We start from the raw sequence: 25,523 nt of genomic DNA, 5'->3' as shown, positions 1-25,523 counted from the left end.
TCAAGCAAGCTTTGCTTGGCTCCTCGTCTGTCCACCTCCTCTCCTGCCAGGTGCCCAGATAGTTTTCTGCAGTTGCCATGGTACCCACGGATCAGTTGCCATGGTACCCACAAGTCAGTTGCCATGGTACCCACGGGTCAGTTGCCATGGTACCCACGGGTCAGTTGCCATGGTATTCACAGATCAGTTGTCATGGTGCCCATAGGACAGTTGCCATGGTACCCACGGGTCAGTTTCCATGGTACTCACAGGTCAGTTGCCATGGTACTCACGGGTCATTTCCATGGTACCCATGGGTCAGTTGCCATGGTACCCATGGGACAGTTGCCATGGTACTCACAGGTCAGTTGCCATGGCACCCATGGGTCAGTTGCCAGCTACAAGCAAGGATTGCTAACTCTGGTCGGACATATTGCTGCAGCTTTCATCACATGGCCTCCAAATGCCCCGCCCCCATCCTCCTGCTATTGGTTGACCAGCACATCCATCTTCGCAATGCCCCGCCTTCATACGGCCAGTTGGAAAGCAAACGGACTCTTCATGACCCGATTGGATGTCAGTCAAACAGCGATTTCCCTCCCTCTCATTTTTAGAACTAATGAAAGAAAAGTTTTCACAGAAATGTTGTTTTAAACTATTATTACCAGCGTCCCGATGACCTTTCTCCGGGCATTGCTGGCAGCAGTAACTTGGAGATTAATCGTCAATTCCTGGAGACTTCAGGGTAGTCCAGGAGGGATTGGCAACCATCATCCGTGCCTATAGTCTCGCATCTCAAAATCTGCCATTAAATCTTTTACGCCTGTGTAATAAAAACATCAATTTGACCAATTATTGGGTCAATTAGGGAAGCTAATTATTAGCAATTAGCTCTATGCGCTCGACCAATTCCACCCTGAGCTGCAGTTGCTCTACTCGGATTTCCTGAAGACGTGCCGATCTCACTCAGTGTTGGAGGGCTGCCAGATCCACAGAGCTTGGGGCTCCCGGGCCCGGCCATTGTTAAACCTTCCCGCAACGCAACGTTTACATTCCAATAAATGGCAGCGCTGGAGCGAGTCCGCGTTGGAGGGCTTTATTACTGCGATATTAATCCTTACCGAGGACCCCACAGTACAACCTGAAGGATCAAACCTTCGTCGCAAACAGCGGACAACCATCGACCGCCTCAGAACCGGTCACGGTCGATGCTGCCACCTTCCCCATTGGCCGAAGATTAAAGCCTCCCCGTCATGTGACTGTGGAGCTCCTAATCAGACCCTGGAGCCCATCATCGAGCTCTGCCCTCAGAGGGAATTCACAGGCAGCCTACAGGATATCCACGCTGTTACACCGGGAGCTTTGGCCTGGGTATCCGACGTGGATATTGACGTTTGATTTGCTCTGCTGCTACCGTACGAACAAAGCAGGCTGTAATATTAAGCATATCAGAAGCAACTATTTTAAATGACATTAAAATATCGAAACACTTTGGCCGGAATTTTAAGGGGTGGAAATTGGGTCGTGGACGCCGCCTGTTACCGCAGGCGGCAAATGGGCGGCAAAAGCCGACCGCCGTCGGTAAGCGGCGTCCCCGCCCCGGCTGATAGTGAGTCGGCTCGTTGGCAGAGGCGCCAAGAGCTAACGCTGCGCCGGCTAACACCATCCGCGTGGTGACATCACCCAGCGGACAACGCCCCCTTGGCGCCTCTGTCGCGGCATTTAGTTTGTACGGTTGCCGTAACGGTGGGCGACCGCACAGCCTGGTAAATGTAGTGGTTAAACCGCGGGACTCGAGCGGAATCGGCCGGAGAGCGAGCTAAGCTTTTCTCTCTATTTATTTCTGCATGTTTTCATTCGTTGTAACGGCGGGGGAAGTGTGTGTGGGTCGGAGAAGTTTTTTTTCCTAGCATGCCCACACCCTCCCGACGCGGAAGTCAGTCTATCTCCTGAGCTCCCGCCCGAGGGTGAGTGCCACCATTCAGCGCTGCTCCCTCATCTGTGGGCGTTAAAACTGAATTTGGAGGTTGGAGCCTACGCCTAACGCCCAGCGTTAAAATCAGCACTCAGGCAGTGACACCCCCTCAAAAACAGCGGGACCGCAATTTGACCCCAAGTGTTTGACCCTCAAAGCCTCCCTGATAAAGTGCAACATCCCCACTGGCACCTGGGAGTCCCTGGCCCAAAGACCGCCCTAAGTGGAGGAAGAGCATCCGGGAGGGCACTGAGCACCTCGAGTCTCGTCGCCGAGAGCGTGCAGAAATTAAGCGCAGGCAGCGGAAGGAGCGTGCAGCAAACCAGACTCCCCAACCTCCCCTTCCCTCAACGACTATCTATCCCACCTGTGACAGAGACTGTAATTCCCGTATTGGACTGTACAGTCACCTGAGAACTCACTTTTAGAGTGGAAGCAAGTCTTCCTCGATTCCGAGGGACTGCCCATAATGATGGGGAGGGGGGTGCGGGGGGGGGGTGGGGGGGCGTTGGTGGTGTCCGATACAGTGCAGGAAACCGGAAATGCAGTTTTAACTCCACAGCGATTGACAGGCTTGGCTTCAAGTCGGGCGGGGAATGCTGGAGAAGGTGCCAGAGCCACATGTCGGTGCAAGGCCCGACAATGGGGGAGGGGAGATCCGATCTCGGGGAGGGGGCACCAGTCCCTGACCATGGTGGGGTGGGGGGGGGGTCCAGTCCCAGTGGGGTGGGGGGGGGTCTGGTCCCAATCGGGTGGGGGGGGTGGTCTGGTCCTAATGGGATGGGGGGGGGGGTCTGGTCCCAATGGGATGGGGGGGGGGATCTGGTCCCAATGGGGTGGGTCTGGTCCCAATGGGGTGGGGCAGCAGGGTCCCAGTGGGGTGGGGGAGTCCCAGTGGGGTGGTGGGGGAGGGTTGGGTGTCCCAGTGGGGGCGGGGGGGGGGGGGGGTTGGGGGTCCCAGTGGGATGGGGCTGCTGTCTAGTCTCAGTGGGGTGGGGGGGGGTCTCCGTTCTCAGAGGGCTGGGGGGGCCCAGTGGGGTAGGGGGGGGGTTGGGGGTCGCAGTAAGGGGGCGGGGTCCCAGTGGGATGGGGATGGGGTGCAGTCTCAGTGGGGTGGGGGGGGTCTCCGTTCTCAGAGGGCTGGAGGGGGGGGGGTCTCAGTGGGGTGGGCTGTTGATGGTGGAGCTTGGGGAGCCGGGGGGTGGGGGTGGTGTGGGGGCACTCCTGCTCCTTTCGGCCCACTAGTATTGCTCCCCGAGGCTGTCGAACCTCACAGCTGATGCCCGAAGCCCTGGGGTCTGTTAAACGGTTGGGTGTGGTGATGGGAGTGTGTGAGGGCTTGGTGAGGAGTTGAGGTCGATGGGTCCAATGGCCCCCCTCGTCGGTCAGCTTGTGATTTGGTGAATATTCGCTGATCCAGCAGAAGGACTTGAGCATGATGGGTAGTTGCAAGTTTCTAAAGAGACACGTTTGGCACAGAACCCTCGAGGGCCGTCACTCAGCCCGAGCCTTGTACTAAATCACTTTAAGGACCAGAACATTTCGATAATTGCTGCAAAATCTTCAGGGATTTACAAGGACCTTCACTGGCGTCTCTTAGCAACCGTTTACACGAGCAGGGTTGCGCCTGTGTGTCGGGTTTCATTTCACGGCGACGTCACATCTATAGTGTAAACGCAGCCTGAACCCGGAGCAGGACTCCAACCTGGAGAGAAGCAGAGCGAGGCTTCGGAGGCAGACTGAGCCTCAACTCCTCCATTTATACTCCACACGTGTGGAGTTGGTGCACCATCGCTAACCTTTCGATGGAGACGGCCCCTCCGCTCTCCCTCCGCCGCGCATTTTATGTTGCCGTGGTTCGAGTCCTCCTCCCTGAGGGAAAGGGCCAAAGCTGCTCATCTCCCCGTCAGGCCCGACTTTGCCCGATTCCCCGACGTGGGACCATGGCACATGGCTATCTGCACCCGGAGTGGATCCCTGACACCTGGAGTGGATCTCGACACCTGGAGTGGATCCCTGCATCAGGAGTGGATCCTGTACCTAGAGTGGATCCTGCACTCGGAGTGTATCCCTGCACCTGGGGTGGATCCTGCACCTTGAGCGGATCTCTAAACATGAGGTGGATCCCTGTACCTGGAGTGGATCTCTACACATGGAGTGGATTCTTGAACCTGGAGTGGATCCCTACATCTGGAGTGGCTCTCTACATCTGGAGTGGATCCCTGTACATGATATGGCTCCCTTCACCTGGAGTGGATCACAGCACCTGGAGTGGATCTCCACAGTCAGAGTGGATCTCTACACCTGGAGTGCATCCCTGCACGTGATGTGGCTTCCTGCACCTGGAGTGAGTCCATTCACCTGGAGTGGATCACAGCACCTGGAGTGGATCACAACGCCATGCGTGGATCCCTGCACCTGTAGCGAATCCCTGCACCTAGAGTAGATCCCTGCACCCGGAGTGGATCACGGCACCTGGAATGGATCGCAACAGCATGAGTGGATCCCTGCACCTGGAGTGGATCTCTACACCTGGAGTGGATCACAGCGCCACGAGTGAATCCCTGCACCCGGAGTGGATCACGGCACCTGGAATGGATCGCAACAGCATGAGTGGATCCCTGCACCTGGAGTGGATCTCTACACCTGAAGTGGATCACAGCACCACGGGTGGATCGCAGCACCACGAGTGAATCCCTGCATCTGCAGTTGACCCCTGCACCCGGAGTGGATCACGGCACCTGGAATGGATCGCAACAGCATGAGTGGATCCCTGCACCTGGAGTGGATCTTTACACCTGGAGTGGATCACAGCACCACGAGTGGATCGCAGCACCACGAGTGAATCCCTGCATCTGCAGTTGACCCCTGCACCTGGAGTGGATCTCTACACCTGGAGTGGATCACAGCACCACGAGTGGATCACAGCGCCACGAGTGAATCCCTGCATCTGCAGTTGACCCCTGCACCTGGAGTGGATCCCTGCACCTGGAGTGGATCACAACACCATGCGTGGATCCCTGCACCTGTAGCGAATCCCTGCACCTAGAGTAGATCCCTGCACCCAGAGTGCATCACGGCACCTGGAATGGATCGCAACAGCATGAGTGGATCCCTGCACCTGGAGTGGATCTCTACACCTGGAGTGGATCACAGCACCACGAGTGGATCGCAGCACCACGAGTGAATCCCTGCATCTGCAGTTGACCCCTGCACCTGGAGTGGATCGCGGCACCTGGAGTCGAAAAAGTAAAAAGAAAAGATAGAACCATTTCCCGTTGACAGACAGAAGGTGCAGTGTGAGAACCCGCTGCGATGGCGGGGATCCACTATCCACTTCAGGAGCAAGGATGGACTTCGGGTGCAGGGATCCAGTCCGGCCACAGCGGGAGGCGGGGTGGACTGCAGGCCAATGGGAATAAATGTAAGCTCTGTCGCCGGGCAAGGAGGCGGGCGACGGCAACTCGGGCCCCCCTTTCACCCCTCCCCCCGCCCCCCCCCCCACCCCACTCTCGTGCCGCCATTTTGTTTTCCGTTGGCGGGAAAGAGTTAAAATTCCCCCCCCCCGCCACGTCCCGTGTTTCCCGCAGGTGTGGGGCGTGAGGAAAATATATAACTGCACCAACGTGTCAAACAGCAGAAAGGTAACCAAAGAAAAGAAGGCAGTGGAATATTTCACTCCAATATTACCTCACCTCCCTGGAGGGAAATGGGGGTGGGGGGAGAAAAAAAAATGTAAATGAACATTTTTCTTCGGAAAAGTCATTGGAAATACAGGTTCCCCCTCACCCCCCCTCAAATGTAAGAAGAGAAATGTGTCGACGAGAAGTCCAGAGAGACTACAAGCAGGTCAGCACAACGGTTAGCAAAATGGTACTGCTTTCCAGCTCTCTTTTAGGCCCTAGGCTTTATAGCTACACAATTGACTTGGAAGAAAATCATTAAAGGGCTGGAGCTGGCCCTGCTCTTTGTGAGGGGAGTGTGGGACTGGGGCTGTGTGATGGATCACTGACAACCCTTTCTCAGGCTGTCAGAAGTGCTTTCAACCAACTCAGATCAGAAAAAACCTTGATGCCTTTTGGTTTGGCAGAATCCCCTTCAGCCACATCCGGGAGAGAAAAGGAAGGAGGGGGTTGGGGGGCGGGGGGCGGTGATGAGGGGAACGAGACAAAGGAGATGTTTCAGGAATCAGTACTTGCACTTTACAGAACAAGTGGCGTTTGGTCAAATGCCTGTCTGTCTCGGGTGCCGGGCTGCGCGAATGTCTGAGGGTGCAGCCTTGCTTGTTACAAAGCGTTCCTGGGGTTCCCCTGCTCATCGAGCGTGTTTTTTTAGCTCCAACACGACGCTTTCCTCCCGAGCACCAAACGCCTTTAACCCTTCGCTCAACAGCTGTGGCTCAGTGGGTGGCACTCTCTCACCTCCCAGGTCCGAAGGTCATGGATTCAAGCCCCACTCCAGATTCTTGAGCCCAGAATCTGGGCAGACACTCCCAGTGCAGTGCTGAGAGGGAACGCTGCACTGTCGGAGGTGCCGTCTTTCGGATGGGACGTAAAATATCCACTCCAATGTTTCAAAGTAGAGCACGCAAGCTCGCCCCGGTGTGCTGGCCTATATTTATCTCTCAAACACCACTAAAAACAGATTATCTGGTCGTTATCTCGTTTCTGTTTGTGGGAGCTTGCTGTGCGCAAATTGGCTGCTGCATTGCAACAGTGACTGCAAAGAAATACATCATTACCTGTAAAACACTTTGGGATGTTGTGAATGGTGCTATATCAATGCAAGTTCCTTTCTTTCTCTCTCTCTATCTCCCTTTCTATCTCTCTCTCTATCTCTTTCTTTCTCTCTATCTTTCGTTCTTTCTTTCCCAGTTTCTCTCTTTCTTTCTTTCTCTTTCTTTCCATCTTTCTCTCGTTCTATCTCTCTTCCTCTCTTTCTATCTTTTTTTCTCTCGTTCTATCTCTCTCTCTTTCTATCTCTCTCTCTCTCTTTCTTTCATTCACTCTTCCGTTCTTTTTATCTCTTCCTTTCTCTCTTTCTTTCTATCTTTCTCTCTCTCTTTCTTTCTTTGTATCTTTCTTCCTTTTTCTCTTTCTTTCTATCTTTCTCTCTCTTTCTTTCTATCTTTCTTTCTCTCTTTCTATCTTTCTTTCTCTCTTTCTTTCTATCTTTTTCTCTTTCTATCTTTCGTTCTTACTTTCTTTCTTTCTCTCTTTCTTTCTATTTTTCTCTCTTTCTTTCTATCTATCTTTCTCTCTTTCTATCTTTTTTCTCTCTTTCTTTCTATCTTTCTTTCTCTCTTTCTATCTCTGCTTCTTTCTCTTTGTGGATGAGAGTTGGCTGCGATCAGGCTCCCGTCCAGCGGCAGTGCTCGTACATTTAATGTGTGAAAGGTTGACCTGGCTGCGGTCTGTGACGTACCCCAACCATGTCAATCCTCCGAGGCCTGGGACCCCGTTAGCTGGGAAAGAAAGACCCTTTTCAGCATGTTTCCCAATCACAGTAAACTAACCCTACTTTACAATCCAAAACCCCATACAAACGATCGCGGAGAGGGAAAGACCCTCGAACCCATCCAATCTGTCCCACATGACTACGATGCGCGGTGCATCACCATACATACACGCCACATCCCACCCCACCACAGAGCCACCCCACCTCCTGGCAGAGGCAAAACACCAAATATAAACCAAGACCAATTCTGTGGGGGGGAAGAAAATCTGGAAAAATTCCACTCCTGGGAGTCAGTCAGAGATTCCGTCCTTGGACATTTCACTTGTCGTTATTCACCTTCCTCAGGACAATTGACAAAAATTTGCGCAACGTCTGTTGGAAAAGGCAAGCTGAATGAGCCAAGGGTCCTTTTCCTCATTCTGTGTTTTCTTTTGTACATTTAAATTAAGCGACTGCAGGGTTCTGTGTTTAAGCAATAACAACAAGTTGGCAGGGAACTGGAGGCTGTAATTTAATCTCTGGATTTGGCTGGCGAACAGCGCTGATTGAATTACAGCCCGATATCTATCTGTGACATATTTAATATACAGCATCTGTTGGTGTACGGTAAACAACATCCTGTATCGCTGCTACTTCCTGTCACATGGTTAATATACAGACACCATCCCCTTTCTCCTGTCAGTGACATAAAAACCACCCTCAGTGTAATGTATTTGCTTCATGGGATCTTTGCTTAAGAATTCACAGCAACACATTGCTATTAAGAACTAGTTGGTTCATTAACAATCACATTACCAGTTCATCCACCAGGCTCACAACTCCATACCTCATCGTGGATGACCTAGACCCAACTGGCTGGGGTTTTATTGAGTCTTGTGAACATCACCTGACTGGCTAAGCCACTCACAACGCAACAACTCCACAAACCTGTGAGCAGCTTCACCGGTGCATACATTACAGATATAATTGAACCTTTTCTTTACACCTTTTTTGCTGAGCATCTAATATTCCGGGGATATAAGCGTCATTTTGTGAGTTGCAGCTCCCAGCCTGGAACATAAGAACATAAGAAATAGGAGCAGGAGTAGGCCATTTGACCCCTCGAGTCTGCTCCGCCATTCAATAGGATCATGGCTGATCTAATCATGGACTCAGCTCCACTTCCCTGCCCTCTCCCCATAACCCTTGACTCCTCTATCGTTCAAAATTCTGTCTTATCTCCGCCTTAAATATGTTCAGTGACCCAGCCTCCACAGCTCTCTGGGGCAGAGAATTCCAAAGATTCACAACCCTCAGAGAAGAAATTCCTCCTCATTTCCGTTTTAAATGGGCGACCCCTTATTCTGAAACTATGCCCCCTAGTTCTAGATTCCCTCACGAGGGGAAACATCCTCTCTGCACCTACACTGTCAAGCCCCCTCAGAATCTTATATGTTTCAATAAGATCACCTCTGATTCTTCTAAATTCCAATGAGTATAGGCCCAACCTGCTCAACCTTTCTTCAGAAGACAACCCCTTCATCTCTAAGGGAACTGGACCAATTAAAGTGGAGGAGGGCTCAGGAAGGGCAATTGCGGTTTAGTTTAGGAACATTGAGAGAGGCCCACTTTGGTGCCTGTTTTGTTGCCTGTTCTCTCATCTAATGAGAGACCAAACTGAGGGCCTTGTCTCAAAGAATGACCCTTAACGTGAACTATTTGGCACTATCAATTTCACTCCACCCCCTCTCCCCGAAACATGAGAAGTGACTTTAATCCACATGACAATATTATGGAGTAGATTTTAAAACCCAATTCCACCGAAAACACGAAGGTGTTTGACACAAACCTCTGATCTACAATAAAATAATGAACAAGATTTTACCGCAGCCACCATGTAAAATAATGATGCATATAAGGGGAATTTAGATAAATACATGAGGGGGATAAAGGAACAGAAGGATATGCTGATAGGGTGCGATGAAGTAGGGTAGGAGGGGGCTCTTGTGGATCATAAACAGTGGTTTGGACCTGTTGGGCCGAATGGCCTGTTTCTGTGCTGTGCATTCTATGACATTCTGTGTTTGTGGTATTATGCTGCAGTCCTAACAGCTGAACATTTCAAAATGGCGGCCGTGGTAGCCAACTGGTCGCCTGAAGGATCACCTCGCTGCAAGTCGCCATCTTATCCCAATTGTACCATTTTGAACGGACAGCACTTATATTGCCGTGCCCACTCTGATAACCACTTGTCTTTTTCATTTAGGTTCATTAATGCAAGACGTCGTATTGTGCAGCCGATGATCGACCAATCAAATCGAACAGGTCTGATTTAATGTTTATTTTGCTCATTTACTCTGAAGGAACATTTCTCCCTTAAAGAAATTTCTCATTTCTGCCTCAGCTCTTCGGCTGCGGAAGCCCTCATTCATGCCTTTGTTACCTCTAGACTTGACTACTCCAACGCACTCCTGGCTGGCCTCCCACATTCTACCCGACGTGGACATCCAAAACTCGGCTGCCCGTGTCCTAACTCGCACCAAGTCCCCCTCACCCATCACCCCTGTGCTCGCTGACCTAAATTGGCTCCCGGTGAAACAACGTCTCAATTTTAAAATTCTCATCCTTGTTTGCAAATCATTCCATAGCCTCGCCCCTCCCTATCTCTGTAATCTCCTCCAGCCCCACAACCCCTCAAGATGTCTGCGCTCCTCAAATTCTGGCCTCTTGAACATGCCTGATTATAACTGCTCAACCATCGGTGGCCGTGCCTTCTGTTGCCTGGGCCCCAAGCTCTGGAACTCCCTCCCTAAACCTCTCTGCCTCTCTTTCCTCCTTAAAACCTACCTTGTTGACCAAACTTTTGGTCATCTGCCGTAATTTCTTCTTATGTGGCTCGATGTCAAATTTATCTGTTTTGTCTTGTAATACTGCTGTGAAGCGCCGTGGGACGTTTTACTACGTTAAAGGCGCTATATAAATATAATAAATAAAAGCTGGTCAGTGGCATGGTGAGAACAACTCTCACACAGTGGCGTTTGTCGGCAGACAATGTGCCAAGCTGGTGAAATCAGGCAGCCCCCCCCCCGACTTATGTTGGCATCATAAAGTCCGCCCGCTGTTCTCGGTACAGTAACGTGGTGGGAAGCGGAGGTGTGCGGAGCGCCCACACTCCCAATGTGGTGCCAAACACCCAGGAACCCCCTTCCGTCTCTGTGTCCCTCCTGGGCTCTGTCAGAGGAGCAGCGACTCCTCAGTTCACTAATCAGGGCCGCTCTACATTAAATGCACTGAGGGCAAAATTCGCGCTATTAATATTCATTCAGTATCCTTGGCAGAGTCTCATCGATGGGGTATTACAGTATGTTTTGCTGGCTAATTGTGCCGCCCAGTGTGATGCTAAGCTAGTGTTCCCTGGAAGCTGACCCGGGCCCCTTGCTGAAAAGAGCTCGCGTTGAAAATTGGGTGATGACAGGAGCAGGTCCAGCTGTGATTTCCCATAGACACCCCCCCTCCCCTCCCGTCCCCTGCTGACACCATCTAGATGCACTAGAAGCACTGAACTTCAAATGCTGACGCTGCCATGCAGTATTAACTCTCACCCGTGGCTCAGTGGGCAGCACTCTCGCCTCTGCGTCAGAAAGTTGTGGGTTCAAGTCCCACTGCAGGGACCTGAGCACAAAAATCTAGGCTGACACTCCAGTGCAGTGCTGAGGGAGTGCCGCACTGTCGGAGGTGCCGTCTTTCGGATGAGACGTTAAACCGAGGCCCCGTCTGCTCTCTCAGGTGGATGTAAAAGATCCCATGGCACTATTTCGAAGGAGAGCAGGGGAGTTCTCCCCAGTGTCCTGGGTCAATATTTATCCCTCAATCAACAAAACAAAAAAATAGATTATCCGGTCATTATCACATTGTTGTGTGTGGGAGCTTGCTGTGCGCAAATTGGCTGCCGCGTTTCCCCACATTACAAAAGTAACTACACTCCAAAAGTACTCTTTGGCTGTAAAGTGCTTTGAGACATCTGGTGGTCGTGAAAGGCGCTATATTATTTTATTGCAATTACTATTGTTTTGTTGCTAAAAGCAGACATTAAGATGATGGCATCTTGTTAGCACTGCGGTCTTACAGTAGTCCATCATCAGTGTGACCGTACGTCACGTTGTACAGTCAATGGTCAATTAATCAAATCGAGGAAGGTTTAGGAACTACTCTTTATTCTAAACATCTCCCCGTTGTCTATCTGGTCTGCAAATAAGCACCGAGCTTGGCTCGATGGAAGCACTCTTGTTCCTGAGTCTGAAGTGCTTTGGGTTCAAAGTCCCACTCCAAAACTTGAGCATCTATCCCAGTGCGGTACTGAGGGAGTGCTGCATTGCCACAGGTGCCGTCCCTTGACTGACATGTTAACCTGGCCGGTGAGCAGGGGTAAGAGATACCACGGCACTTTTTCAAAGAAGTGCAGGAAGTTTCTCCCTGTCCTGGCCAACATTCGTCCCTCTACCAACGCCACCACAACATATCAATTTGTTATTTATCTCATTTGCTGCCCGTTGGACCTTGCTGTGCACAAATCGGCTGCTGTGTTTGTCTACCGAGCAACAGCGGGGGTGAAATTGCCACGCGCCCCGATTGGGGCCGGTAACCTTCGGGGGGGGGGGGGGGGGGGGGGTGGCTTTTAGTGCCCGGTACGGACGTCCAATCCCCACCGTGGAATTGCCCTTACAGCTCCTGAAAGGAAGCGGAGCGCAAATCTCCCGCGCCCCACTTCCTTTTGGGGGCGGGCAGTAACCGGGGGCGATAACCGGGGGGGTGGGGAGTCAAGCGCCACGCGATGCTCCACGTAGCGCTGACGCGCTTCAACGCTCCTCCAGTTCCGTTAAAGGGGAGGGTCGCTGTGCATGCTGCACAGCCTCTGATGGCCTCCACCAGGGCAGCGTGTGACCGGGCTAGCGGCTCAGGCAACTCAAGACAGAATGCCGGGCTGCATGATGGCAGCCCGGACCGCGTTAGGGGCACCATCGTCGAGCTGACCCGAGAGTCGGCCAACAAATAAAAGATGGTGGCCCGCGACGCCGGCGCCCTCTCCTTTAATCACCGCCCCGAGAGCATAATGTCAGCCAGCTTCATGCCACGCAGGGCAATTTTCCCGACGGGGCGTTAAGGGGGTCGGCGCTCACGGCAATGACATCATCGCCAGTTGCGCGGCGGTCCGGGCTGCTCACCGTGGAGCGGGGCACTACCATGCAGCAACCCCCCAAACCCCGTTATAGCCCCGCGATAACCGGCCTATAAAAAGGGGAAATTTCACCTCCAGTGATTTTGCTTCCGATCTAATTTTCGCAAATTGCTCTGGAACGATCTGAGTAAGCGAAAAGTAGTGTGGAAATGCAAGTTTGCCCCTTCTTTTCATTCTCTTAGTGAAGCACACTTTCTTGCTTCGCGAAGAACCCGCCATTTTGGATCAAAAGACGACACTGCTGCTGGGCGAAGCTTCTCGCAGACCTTTGGCAGCTACATTGACTCTAATTGCCCAATCCTTGGCAAGCAGCAGAGTATGCAGTGGGCTGAGTTGGTGTCTTGGAACTCCTCATTGCCGATTGGGTACAGTAGCACAGTGGTTATATTAATCCACTCATAAGCCTGGACTAATGACCCAGAGACCCGTGTTCAAATCCCACCTCGGCAGCTGGGGAATTTAAATTCAGTTAATTAACTAAATCTGGAATAAAAAGCCTGTGTCAGTAATGGTAAGCATGAAACTACTGGATTGTCGTAAAAACCCATCTGGTTCACTAATGTCCTTTAGGTACGGAAATCTGCCGCCCTTACCCGGTCTGGCCTATATGTGACTCCAGACCCACAGCAATGTGGTTGACTCTTAACTGTCCTCTGAAATGGCCCAGCGAGCCACTCCGTTATACCAAACCACTGCAAAGTCCGCAGTGGTTCAAGAAGGTGGCTCACCACCACCTTTTCAAGGGGCAATTAGGAACGGGCAATAAATGCTGGTCTTGCCACATCCCAGGAACGAATATGTTCTCCCGCCCTCTCCTGCTGCAATGAACCACATTGACATCCATTAATGCAAACACCAGTAAACACTGTCCGACAACAATGCTTCCATTCCAAATTTTCCAACACTTGAGTGAATCGCATTTTTCTATCCTCTTCCCTCAGTTGGCCAGGGCGCACCTTACAGTCCGGACGGTCCACCAATGGGAGGCTTTGTAATGGATGGCCAACAGCACATGGGCATTCGGCCTCCGGGTAAGTTCAGGCACTTCCCTTCACCATTAACGTAAAGCATTCCTCTCTACCCCCGCCTGTCTCACCACACTCGCTCCACTAGCCGTCTTGGAAAAAAACATCACACCATTTTATTTTAGGTTTTTTTTTGCGCTCACTTCACTATTTCATTAACATTTAGAAGCACAGTTTTTTAAAAAATAGCCCTTCAATCCATTTAATGTCCACAAACCTGTCTTGTATTCTGACTTTGGTGATTTCCTGGCATGGACTGGGACTGTTTATCTTCCTTCTAGGACCTATGGGTGGAATGGGCATGAATATGGGCATGGAGGGGCAATGGCACTACATGTAGCCTTCATCACTGTTACCCAATCGCAAAGCAAGGGGAAGTAAGTACTGTCCCCATTGGGGGAGATTGTATTCTTTGTCTCCATCCACCCAGGCATCTCCGTCTCCTTCACCATTACCTTGACTGCTCTTCTTGTCTCCCTCCTCATCACATGACTACATGCCCTCGGTCCATCGTGCTTTACTTGTCTTCTCTTTTTTTGTGTGCATCTGGTGTCCTGCTTTCCCATCGACCTCCCAAGGAAGGAAAGCGAGTGACGACGTCTGCGATGGCCCGCCCTTGGCTTCTGTGCAGTCAGCTGATGGGCTTCATGGGTCATCGGAGGGGGAGAGGATGGTTACTGTTGGCGTGTTTTTAACCTTTCTTCTCTCAGCCGAGTCCATGGCAGGATCCACTGTTGCTGCAGGAAATCCCCCCTGTGCAGTCGACATTGTGACATACAGAGCTTCTTCTTAAAAGAAGACACTGCATATTCGAAAGAATAATAGTTAGATATTCAGTTTAGAATTTAACTCTTGTATTTATCTATTTATAATTTTCTGTCCATCTGTTTGTCTATCTATCTATTATTATTGTTATCTATCTGTCTGTGTCTATCTATCTATCTATCTATCTATCTATCTATCTATCTATCTATCTATCTATCTATCTATCTATCTATCTATCTATCTATCTATCTATCTCTATCTATGTCAGTCTGTCCATCCGTCGATCCATCCATCCATCTCTCCATCTATCGATCTATCTACATCCTTATCTCTTTTTACCTATTTCTCTCCACCTATACCTTTATCTCTCTTCACCTTGTTTTCTATTTATCTATCACTTTCTCTGTCTCTCGATGCAAAAGTTTTGAGAGTATCTGGCACACTGCAGAGTGACAAAGAAAGCTGTTCGGAAAGAAAGGAATCCCGTCATTTCACACAAGTTTCTTCTGACCGGGAGCTGGAAATTTGCAAACACTTGCCGATTTGCAAATTTCCTTCACCAAAAGCAATTAACCTCTAAGTGACCTTGGGATGTTTACAGCAATAAGCTGTATGGTCTTAACACATCTCGGCCTTAGCAGCAGAATAATACATTGTGTAATACACGGTGTCGCGCTCCTGTCATTATCAAATAGACAACATCCCCCCCCCCTCCGCTCCCCCCCTCCACCATGAGCAATGCCACAGAATAAAAAAGGCCAAGCAATGTGCCTCCTGGAGGGGAGGTGTCTCAGGATTCAGCTGAGGTCAACAACGGATTCTGAGGCTTGCTCTTGTGGCCATCTGAGCACCCCTTCCCCCCCCCCCCCCCCGCATTAAAACCGAATGCGCCGTTTAGAGTTCAGCCACCAGCTGCCTCCACTTTGGTGGCGACACTGTGAATTACACAATGTATTATGCTGCTGCTAAGGCGGAAATGTGTTAAGACCATACAGCTTTTTGCCGGAAATATCCCAAGGTCATTTAGAGGTTAATTGCTATATTGCTGTTGGTGAAGGAAGTTTGCAAATTTCCAGCTCCCGGCTCCCGCAGCCACCGACCGGGGCCTAGCAATCCCCTCGGGAGGTGACACTCCCCGAGTCCTCCCTCCGAACATCCAACACCAAGGCTCGGAACACAAATTGGGGCACTGATCTGCCCCGGACACACCTGTTTTCCCACCCAGTACCACAGCTGAACCCTGAGACGCCTCCCCTCCAGGAGGCACATTGCTTAGCCTTTTTTTATCCGGTTCCCGGATCTTCCATGGCATTGCTCATGTTGGGGTGGGGGGTGGGGGGCGGGGGAGTTATTTCATAATGACAGGAGCATAACTCCTTGTATCGCACCATGTATTATTCTGCTGCTAAGGCTCAGATGTGTTAACCTGGCCTGGCCCTTTAAGACCATACGTCTTGTTGCTGTGAACATCCTAAGGCCACTTAGAGGTTAATTGCGGTTGGCGCCAGACACTCTCAAAGCTTTTTTTATAGAGAGATCAAATCCGCAATGGGTTTTCCACCGTGTAGGGCTGGCCAACTCTCCAGGGTTGTCCTGGAGTCTCCAGGAATTGAAGATTAATCTCCTGGTCACCGCAGCGATCAAAACCCAAGGGAACATCCCTCGGGCCATTAATAAAATGGTGTGTTTTTTTTGCAACACTGGGTTTGTTTCCTTTGGAACAGAGGAGGCTGAGGTGTATAAAATTATGAGGGGCCTAGATAGAGTTGATAGGAAGGACCTATTTCCCTTAGCAGAGGGGTCAACAACAAGGGGGCATAGATTGAAAGTCATTGGTAGGAGGTTTAGAGGGGATTTGAGGGGAAATTTCTTCACCCAGAGGGTGGTGGGGGTCTGGAACTCACTGCCTGAAAGGGTGGTAGAGGCAGAAACCCTCACCCACATTGGATGTGCACTTGAAGTGCCGTAACCTACAGGGCTATGGACCATGAGCTGGAAAGTGGGATTAGTTTGGGTAGCTCTTTGTCGGCCGGCGCGGACATGATGGGCCGAAATGGCCTCGTTCCATGCTGTAAATTTCTATAATTCTATGAACACTAATGTCTATTAGTTATGAAAATATAAAAAATGCGGTGGGGTGTGGGGGGGAGCGGGGGAGGCTGTTTGGCCAATTGGGTAATGAAGAGTCTGCTCGCTTTCCGATTGGCCGTGAGAAGGTGGGGGCACTGAGATGATGGACGTGTCGGGTGACCAATGGCGGGAGTTTGGGGGAGGGGCAGTCATGTGACGAAATCTGTAGAAATGCGTCCGGCCGGACTCGAGCACTGTGACAGTGGCAGAATTGGCCGGAAAAACGCATTTACTTCTTGTGGTTTTTTTTTAGACGAAAGTTTAGAAGGGAGACGAAAACTCTGTGGGCCCAGCCGGGAATGTTAGCCAGGGAGCTTGAGGCAAATCAGCAAATCAATAGGAGAAACACTGTGCATTAGCCACACACAAAGGGGCAGGGATCCTTCGCATGAGCTAATTGATTGTGGGCCGTTTAAGTAGGCAGTCAATCGCACTGTGTCCAATCGGATTGACTGGGCAGATATGCAAATGTGCTCATTAACATCTCGGATCCGACATGGGTCACCGCACCTGAACCCGAGGCCTACGTTGCACTCTGAGCCTCGGCGGAAGCAAATGAACGCATTTTGAATTCTCAACAAAGGATTTCTGAGAGAATAGAGGCAATTTTGCCAGCGGATAAACTTGTAAATGGCGTGCAAGCTGCAATTACTGAGCTAACCTCACCTCACCTTACATTACCCGCTCGCAGCAGCTTATTTTCCCTTACAATCCGTGACAATAATAGTATGAGGGGATGGAGGTTGTCGGGAGGTGCTGTATAGGCCCCTGTATGATATCCAGCCGGATCTATTAGACAAGCACATCCAGATTCATCTCGGTTCAGGCCAGCTGATGCTCAGAGCTGCACGGAAGGCAACTATAAGCCGATTCCCTCCCGAAGGTTCTGCTAGGCCACTTTCACCCATCTCCTGGCTGAGGAATGAGGGGTCATCAGTTTAAAACTGTCATTAAGAGAGGTTAGGAGAATGTCTTTTACCCAGAGTCATTGCATCTTTTAACACAATCAGGAATAAATATTTGAAATAGAGGAAGATGCAGGGAGAGAGGGCAGTGGGATTAGTTTGGGATTGATACAGGGCTGTGGGGAGAGCGTGGGGCAGTAGGATTATATTGAACTGATACAGGGCTACGGGGAGAAAGTGGGCAGTGGGATTAATATTGGAATGATACAGGGCTATGGGGAGAGAGTGGGGCAGTGGGATTAGTTTGGGATTGATACAGGGCCATGGGGAGAAGGCGGTCAGTGGGATTAGTTTGGGATTGATACAGGACCATGGGGATTGATACAGGGCTATGGGGAGAGCGCGGTGCAGTGGGATTAATTTGTGATTGATACAGAGCTATGGGGAGAGAGCGGGGCAGTGGGATTAGTTGGGATTGATACAGGGCTATGGGAGAGAGCGGGGCAGTGAGATTAATAGAGGGCTATGTGGAGAGAGCGGGGCAGTGGGATTCATTGGAATTGATAGAGGGCTATGGGGAGAGAGCGGGGCAGTGGGATTAGTTGGGATTGATAGAGGGCTATGGGCAGAGAGCGGGGCAGTGGGATTCATTGGAATTGATAGAGGGCTATGGGGAGAGAGCGGGGCAGTGGGATTAGTTGGGATTGGTAGAGGGCTATAGGGAGAGAGCGGGGCAGTGGGATTGATAGAGGGCTATGGGGAGAGAGCGGGGCAGTAGGAACAAGGCAATCGAGGAGAACTAGGGTGCTAATACTGCAGGTTATAGGAAGGCGAGCAGGACATGGCTGGGTAGGAGAAAGGAAATAGAGATAGCAGGCTCAAGGAAGAAGATAGGGCAAATGACAAGCTACGGACAGGAGAGAGGGCAAATGGCAAGTTTGACAAAGATACCTTTTACCAAGTTTGGGGCTGAGAAATTGGACTTGGTCCCAAAACGTGCGACAAGTCATCAATGCGATTACTCCGTGTCCTGGTCACTGCCAGTCCGAGGCTCGAGCCAAATCATCGGGTCTCACTGGAATGAAGCAGGCGAGCTGCAGACACCTATCGCTCATCTCTAAGCAGGGTGGGTGGGAGGGGGAGGGGGAGGGGGAGGAGAAGCAGACTGGAGAGGAGGGTGAGGCTGCAGGGGGAGGAGGGGGGAGGGGTATTGTAACCGGGTGAGTGCGAGCTGCCGCCATTTTGAGGAGCCAGGAGGAGAACTCAGATTTTGCCAACAGCCGGCGTTAGGACCCCGAATTGCATATGTAAGGCTCCTGCTTCAGGCAGCCGCTTGGGTTACCTAAAAAGTCCCAGCTTCCAATATGGCGACCGGCGCATTTGTCGGACAGATTCACCGCAGGAGGAGTTCACCCAAAATTCGTCCCCCTCCTTTATTTTACCACTAAAAAATCGGGTGCTACAAAGATGACTTTCTCCCCGAGTCTCTAAAACACACGAGGAAAATCCCACAATAGAGGTTGGGCGGTTGAGCAATGGTCTCCAACAACAGCAGTTTGCATTTATATAGTACCTTTCACATAGTAAAAGCTCCCAAGGCGCATCACAGGAGCGTTATTAAACAAAATTTGATACCGAGCAACACAGGGGTCAAAAGCTTGGTCACCGAGGTAGGTTTTAAGGAGCGTCTTAAAGGAGGAAAGAGAGGTAGAGAGGCGGAGAGGTTTAGGGAGGGAGTTCCAGCGCTTAGGGCCCAGGCAACAGAAGGCACGGCCACCGATTGTTGAGCGATTATAATCAAGAGGGCAGAATTAGAGGAGCACAGACGTCTCGGGGTGTTGTAAGGCTGGAGGAGGTTACAGAGATAGGGAGGGGCGAGGCCATGGAGGGATTTGAAAACAAGGATGAGAATTTTGAAATCGAGGCGTTGCTTAACAGGGGGTGATGGGTGAGCGGGACTTGGTGCGAGTTAGGACACGGGCAGCCGAGTTTCCATTAGCTTCTGTGCTCAATTGAATAGAAAACCCCAACAGAAAAGATTCATTGTGGTCAACAATGGCCAGTCACAATGTGCAATTGGTGGGGACTTACGTCAAAATCACACTGAGTTCCCAGCTGGAAAGGAGAAAGCATTTGGAGTTGAGGAGTGTAATGTATGCACTGGTGAGCGTGCTCACAGGTTGGTTGAGCTGTTGCGTTGAGAGTGGCTTAGCCAGTCACGTGATGTTCACAAGACTCAATAAAACCCCAGCCATTTGGGTTCGGAGGAATCCATGATGAGGTATGCAGTTGTGAGCTGAGTGGATGAACTGGTAATGTGTTGTTTGGTTGTTAAAACTTTTGCTAATAAACCAACTAGTTCTTAATAGCAATGTGCTGCTATGAATTCTTAAGCAAAGAACCCATGAAGCAAAGACATTACAAGGAGATTCGGTGAAGCGCAACTGGAGGACATTGGGGGCTTGTTCGAAAAATATATATATAAATTGTATTTCTGACCTTATTTCTCTAGGTTTGCCGGGAATTCCAGGGGACTACGTAACTCAAGGAGGCGCGATGGGCATGGGCCTCCCACAAGCAGGGTACACCCCTCCCCCAATGACACCTCACCCCGCACAGCTGAGACACGGACCCTCACTGCACTCCTACGTCCCTGGCCACCCCCACCACCCAGCCATGATGATGCACAGCGGACCCCCACCCCACCCGGTGATGCCATCGCAAAGCCCTTCCATTTTGAACCCCGGAGACCCCGTCCTGAGCGGACCGGCGATGGACATCCACGCCCATTAAAATGTAAAGAAATGTACAGAAGAGGAAGAGTTTAACGAGATGTTCGGCCTTGGCATTTTGAGGCACATACTGGAATTGAGACTGCTGTGTGTGTGACACTGTTGTTTATTTTCTATTGTATCTTTTGTGGATTTGAATGAGGACCAATTCTGGAGCATCTTAACTAAAGTACAGTGAGACTTTTATATACAATGAAATACTGAAAAAAAAAGGACATTACAACCATTTTTGAGCAACTGCAGAAAACAATGAAGACTAAATTACCTAGTACTGTTCCGTTATCCCTTCTTTGGTTTCCTATAGAATTTTTTTTTATATATATATATAGATAAAAAATAACAGCGGAAAAAGAAGTATTTCCACACTATGTGTGCTATTCTCGAAGATCTGGTGGAGTAATCAAGCCAACCTGTTTCCTGGAGGGAGGGAGGGAAGGAGGGAGAGTGTGCTAGGAGCGGGGAGGCCATCTGACAGCAATGGGTAGGACCCTACATCTCCTGTATACCAACACAGCATTGACCTTGTGGGTGGTGCCTGTCCTGAGTTGCGAGCCTCGATTTCCTGGGCGCATATCACGTGACTGCTGCATGTATTCGTTTAGTTGTGTATATTTTTCAGCGTTCAGGGCACAAATGCTGGAAAGTGTATTTGCCAAGTTCCATACTTGGATTAGTTCTGAGGCTAGATTCAGAATTCTACAGTAATATTTCATCGCGATTACTAATTCAACTCATGAACGATGACCGAGTTATCTTATGAGTTCATTCTGAAAGCTTCTTGTTGGATTGTTTGATCGCTATGTCAATTTTCTTCATGGCAATTGGCTGATTGAATCATCGGTGATGACCAAGTGTGCACCTCCTCAAAATATCCTTTAAGTATGTCCCCAATCTGACACCATACATTTAAAGTGCGACCAGACCCTGGATCCCTTCTTAAAACTCAAAGTTCAAAAGGTCACAATCATGAATCTCCACCTTCCATTTAAATAGAATAGTTGCATTGCTCCTTGCTTTGGGGATGGACTGTTCCAAGTGATGATGCCATGAATTCAATACAAGCGAAGATGGCTGAGATTCAATTCACGACATCATTCACGGGCCGACCCATCAGGATCAGCAACATTTAGTTGGCAACGAGATTGGACATATCCATTCAGGATTTACAACTTTTTGAGTGTTGTATTTTTAATTGGAGATCTATTACTGGCAAAATTTGGATTCTTGGCCGTATCCTGTTTGGGGACGCACCTTTACCAATTACAGTGGAATTGATTGGAATATAGCTTAAAATATCGTGGAAAAACAATGGCGAAATACCTGCTGGTGATTTTCGCAAACATTTCTCGCCGACTTCTTATCCGAATGTTCACTTCTCCATGTGTGGGCTGTTCCCGCACTCAATGACCACAATTCCAGTCATCCTAATTGACCAGAGGGTCTAAGCCCCAAGAGTGAATACACCATACATTTGGGCTCCTCTTCAAAGAAAGAAAGAAAGACTTGCATTTATATAGCGCCTTTCACAGCCACCGGACGTCCCAAAACACTTTACAGCCAATGAAGTGCTTTTTAAAAAAAGTGTCATCACTGTTGTAATATGGGAAAGGGACAGGCCCTTTGCAGTTGGTCTTTCCTGGCTAGCATTGAAATGGCCTTCAAGTTACAGGTTGGGATACATTGGATCTTTAGGATCACGTAGACCGGATGTCACTAAAGTAAGTCGGCGTCTTGCAGAGATGATCAGGTTTATTCCCTGATGCCCCTGGCTTAATGGAAACCTCATTCTAAAATATCTTTCGCTAGAATATTGTATTTTGCCCCAAAAACCATGGGCTGAAAGCCCCTGGTCCTCTTGGGATATATGCAGTTTAAGTGTCACTCACAATGAATAACATCAAATCGCAAAAATAGAATTGTTCACAAAAATATAACCACCCCTCTTGCATCCCAACCTCATCGGAGCAAAGTAACGCTCTTCTCTTCTGGACTGTTGCCCTCTCCCAAACCGTGACAATCTCCCTTAAATGGTCTCCCATGTTCCAATACAAAGTTACGATCGAAACCATCATTTACAGTTATATCGCTCCTTTAATGTATCAGAGCATCTCGTGGCCTCAACGAGAGATGAGGAAAACCGGACACCGAACAGGAATTGGGTTAAGAGTTGGGAAGCTGGCAAGAGGTGCAGTTGAGGAGATCGAATTTGAGGAGGCTTTTGAAAGTGGGAAGGTGAAGTAAATTGTTTGTGCAGAGTGTTCCAAAGTGCAGGACAAGATGGCTGGGAGTACTTCCACCAATCGGCTGTGAGAGGTGGAGAGGCATTTTCTAACTCCGCGTTGTTGGAGCATAGATTGCTTTGCCGCAGGAAGAGAAAAAAGTTAAAATGGCTTATGGGATCCTGGGCTTCATAAATAGAGATCGAGAGGCCGAAGGTCATCACCTCACCGCCCGCTGCCCCCGACATTCCTCGTCAAGATACACCCAGTGCCCCTTTGGAGGTGGCCTGGAGCTGGCGGGAGGGAAGAGCCACCGGGAACCGTCCGCTGGCCGAGTGGCGCAACTAAGCTCCTGACCGCCGAGCTCCCAGATTCCTGCGAGCGGGAGCCGGTGGCAGAACGGGGGTGGGCCGCCGGCTGGAGGCTGGTCTGTCCCCGACGGTGAGTCGGAAAAACCTGAAAAAAAGGTAAATGAACATTTTTAACAAATTTTTCCACAGCGACTTACCTGCATGGGGGTCCCCTGAAAGTCTTCCGCTAGTTTTTTTTACTTTTTTCTGATGACTCATTTTGCCAGGCCTTCGGCGCTCCGTGAGCCCGACTCCATCCTCGGCGGCACTTGGGCGGCAAGCGCCTCTGCCGCCGAGAATGAGAGCTCCCGCCCGCTGCCACCCAGATTGGCGGCGTACATCACAGAATTGGCACCCTGCCGACCTTCGAGGGACCTCGGCCATGAATATCCCGCCCAAAGTACCGTGCACTTTGGGCGGCACTTGGGCGGGCAGAGGCCTTGACCAAAATCAGGCCCCTAGAGCACAAAAGTGTGGAAATTATGATGAACCTGTATAAAACACTGGTTCAGCCCAAACTGGTGTACTGTGTCCAATTCTAGGTACCGCACTTTAGGAAGGATGTGAAGGCCTTAGAGAGGGTGCAGAAAAGATTTACGAGAATGGTTCCAGGGATGAGGGACTTCAGTTACGTGGATAGACTGGAGAAGCTGGGGTTGTTCTCCTCGGAGCAGAGAAGGTTGAGAGGAGATTTGATCGAGGTGTTCAAAATCATGAGGGGTCCGGACAGAGTAGAGAGAGAGAAACTGTTCCCATTGGTGGAAGGGTCGAGAACCAGAGGACACAGATTTAAGGCGATTGGCAGAAGAACCAAAGGCGACGTGAGGAAAAATGTTTTTACGCAGCGAGTGGTTAGGATCTGGAATGCGCTGCCTGAGAGGGTGGTGGAGGCAGACTCAATCGCGGCTTTCAAAAGGGAGTTGGATAAGTACCTGAAGGAAAACACTTTGCAGGGCTACGGAGAAAGGGCGGGGGAGTGGGACTGGCTGAGAGTCGGTACGGGCTCGATGGGCCGAATGGCCTTCTTCCATGCTGTAACCGTTCTATGAAGCAGTTGAGACAAAGAGCCTCTAAGGGAAAGTTGGATGAACATTTGAACAGAGGAAGAGACAAGGCCATGTGGAGAGAGCAGGATAATGAGATTAGTTTGGGATTGTTCGAGCAAAGAGCCGTCCTAGACACAATGGGCTAAATGGCCTCATGCTGTGTTGTAAACCTCTGTGGCTCAATGGTTGAGCGAAGGGAAGGGAATGCAAGTCGTCCAGGCTCAGGCGCGCAGGATGCCCTATAACAGCAGCACCAACGATCAGCACATTGCTAAACTCAAAATATTACAAAATGGCCTGATAAAGATTACTGCAGTGTGAATGCCCAGTGCCATCTTCGCTCGATCGGGTTTAGTGTTAATTTTCTTCAGGTGATTATCTTGAAAACATTGAGGAGGAATTTGGTTAACACGGTGTTGGTATGTGGATGATTTCATGCGAGCAGCGCTGGAGACTGTAAATACTCCAGAACTTAAAGAAGGGTAACTTTGAAGGTATGAGGCGTGAATTGGCTAGGATAGATTGGTGAATGATATTGAAGGGGTTGACTGTGGATGGGCAATGGCAGACATTTAGAGACCGCATGGATGAACTACAACAATTGTACATTCCTGTCTGTCGTAAAAATAAAAAAGGGAAGGTGGCTCAACCGTGGCTATCAAGGGAAATCAGGGATAGCATTAAAGCCAAGGAAGTGGCATACAAATTGGCCAGAAATAGCAGCGAACCCGGGGACTGGGAGAAATTTAGAACTCAGCAGAGGAGGACAAAGGGTTTGATTAGGGCAGGGAAAATGCAGTACGAGAAGTTACTTGCAGGGAACATTAAGACGGATTGCAAAAGTTTCTATAGATATGTAAAGAGAAAAAGGTTAGTAAAGACAAACGTAGGTCCCCTGCAGTCAGAATCAGGGGAAGTCATAACGGGGAACAAAGAAATGGCGGACCAATTGAATAAGTACTTTGGTTCGGTATTCACTGACACAAACAACCTTCCGGATATAAAAGGGGTCGGAGGGTCTAGTAAGGAGGAGGAACTGAGGGAAATCCTTATTAGTCGGGAAATTGTGTTGGGGAAATTGATGGGATTGAAGGCCGATAAATCCCCAGGGCCTGATGGACTGCATCCCAGAGTACTTAAGGAGGTGGCCTTGGAAATAGTGGATGCATTGACAGTCATTTTCCAACATTCCATTGACTCTGGATCAGTTCCTATCGAGTGGAGGGTAGCCAATGTAACCCCACTTTTTAAAAAAGGAGGGAGAGAGAAAACAGGGAATTACAGACCGGTCAGCCTGACATCGGTAGTGGGTAAAATGATGGAATCAATTATTAAGGATGTCATAGCAGTGCATTTGGAAAGAGGTAATATGATAGGTCCAAGTCAGCATGGATTTGTGAAAGGGAAATCATGCTTGACAAATCTTCTGGAATTTTTTGAGGATGTTTCCAGTAGAGTGGACAAGGGAGAACCAGTTGATGTGGTATATTTGGACTTTCAGAAGGCTTTCGACAAGGTCCCACACAAGAGATTAATGTGCAAAGTTAAAGCACATGGGATTGGGGGTAGTGTGCTGACATGGATTGAGAACTGGTTGTCAGACAGGAAGCAAAGAGTAGGAGTAAATGGGGACTTTTCAGAATGGCAGGCAGTGACTAGTGGGGT

General features: G+C 49.9%; 1 protein-coding gene across 5 annotated transcripts in view; it reads left to right on the top strand.

Annotated features, from left to right (window-relative positions):
- The window catches only part of LOC139239226 (homeobox protein Meis1-like), a 271,442-nt gene extending 250,912 nt beyond the window's left edge, over positions 1-20,530 (top strand). For 2 of the 5 annotated variants that reach the window (XM_070867906.1, XM_070867905.1), the window contains exons 10-12: positions 9,657-9,715; positions 13,568-13,657; positions 19,964-20,530. In XM_070867906.1, coding sequence (XP_070724007.1) covers positions 9,657-9,715; positions 13,568-13,657; positions 19,964-20,244 — 430 coding nt within the window. In that variant the 3' untranslated portion in view covers positions 20,245-20,530. Of the gene's footprint in view, positions 1-9,656; positions 9,716-13,567; positions 13,658-13,932; positions 14,029-19,963 lie in introns of all 5 variants that reach the window. The other 3 variants (XM_070867908.1, XM_070867910.1, XM_070867907.1) reach the window with 3 other exon arrangements.
- The last annotated feature ends 4,993 nt before the right edge of the window (positions 20,531-25,523 follow it).

This window comes from Pristiophorus japonicus, chromosome 26 (assembly GCF_044704955.1).
Source record: "Pristiophorus japonicus isolate sPriJap1 chromosome 26, sPriJap1.hap1, whole genome shotgun sequence".
NCBI lineage: Eukaryota > Metazoa > Chordata > Chondrichthyes > Pristiophoridae > Pristiophorus > Pristiophorus japonicus.
The sequence above is the reverse complement of the archived record's forward strand: the minus strand, read 5'-3'. Positions and strand labels throughout refer to the sequence as shown.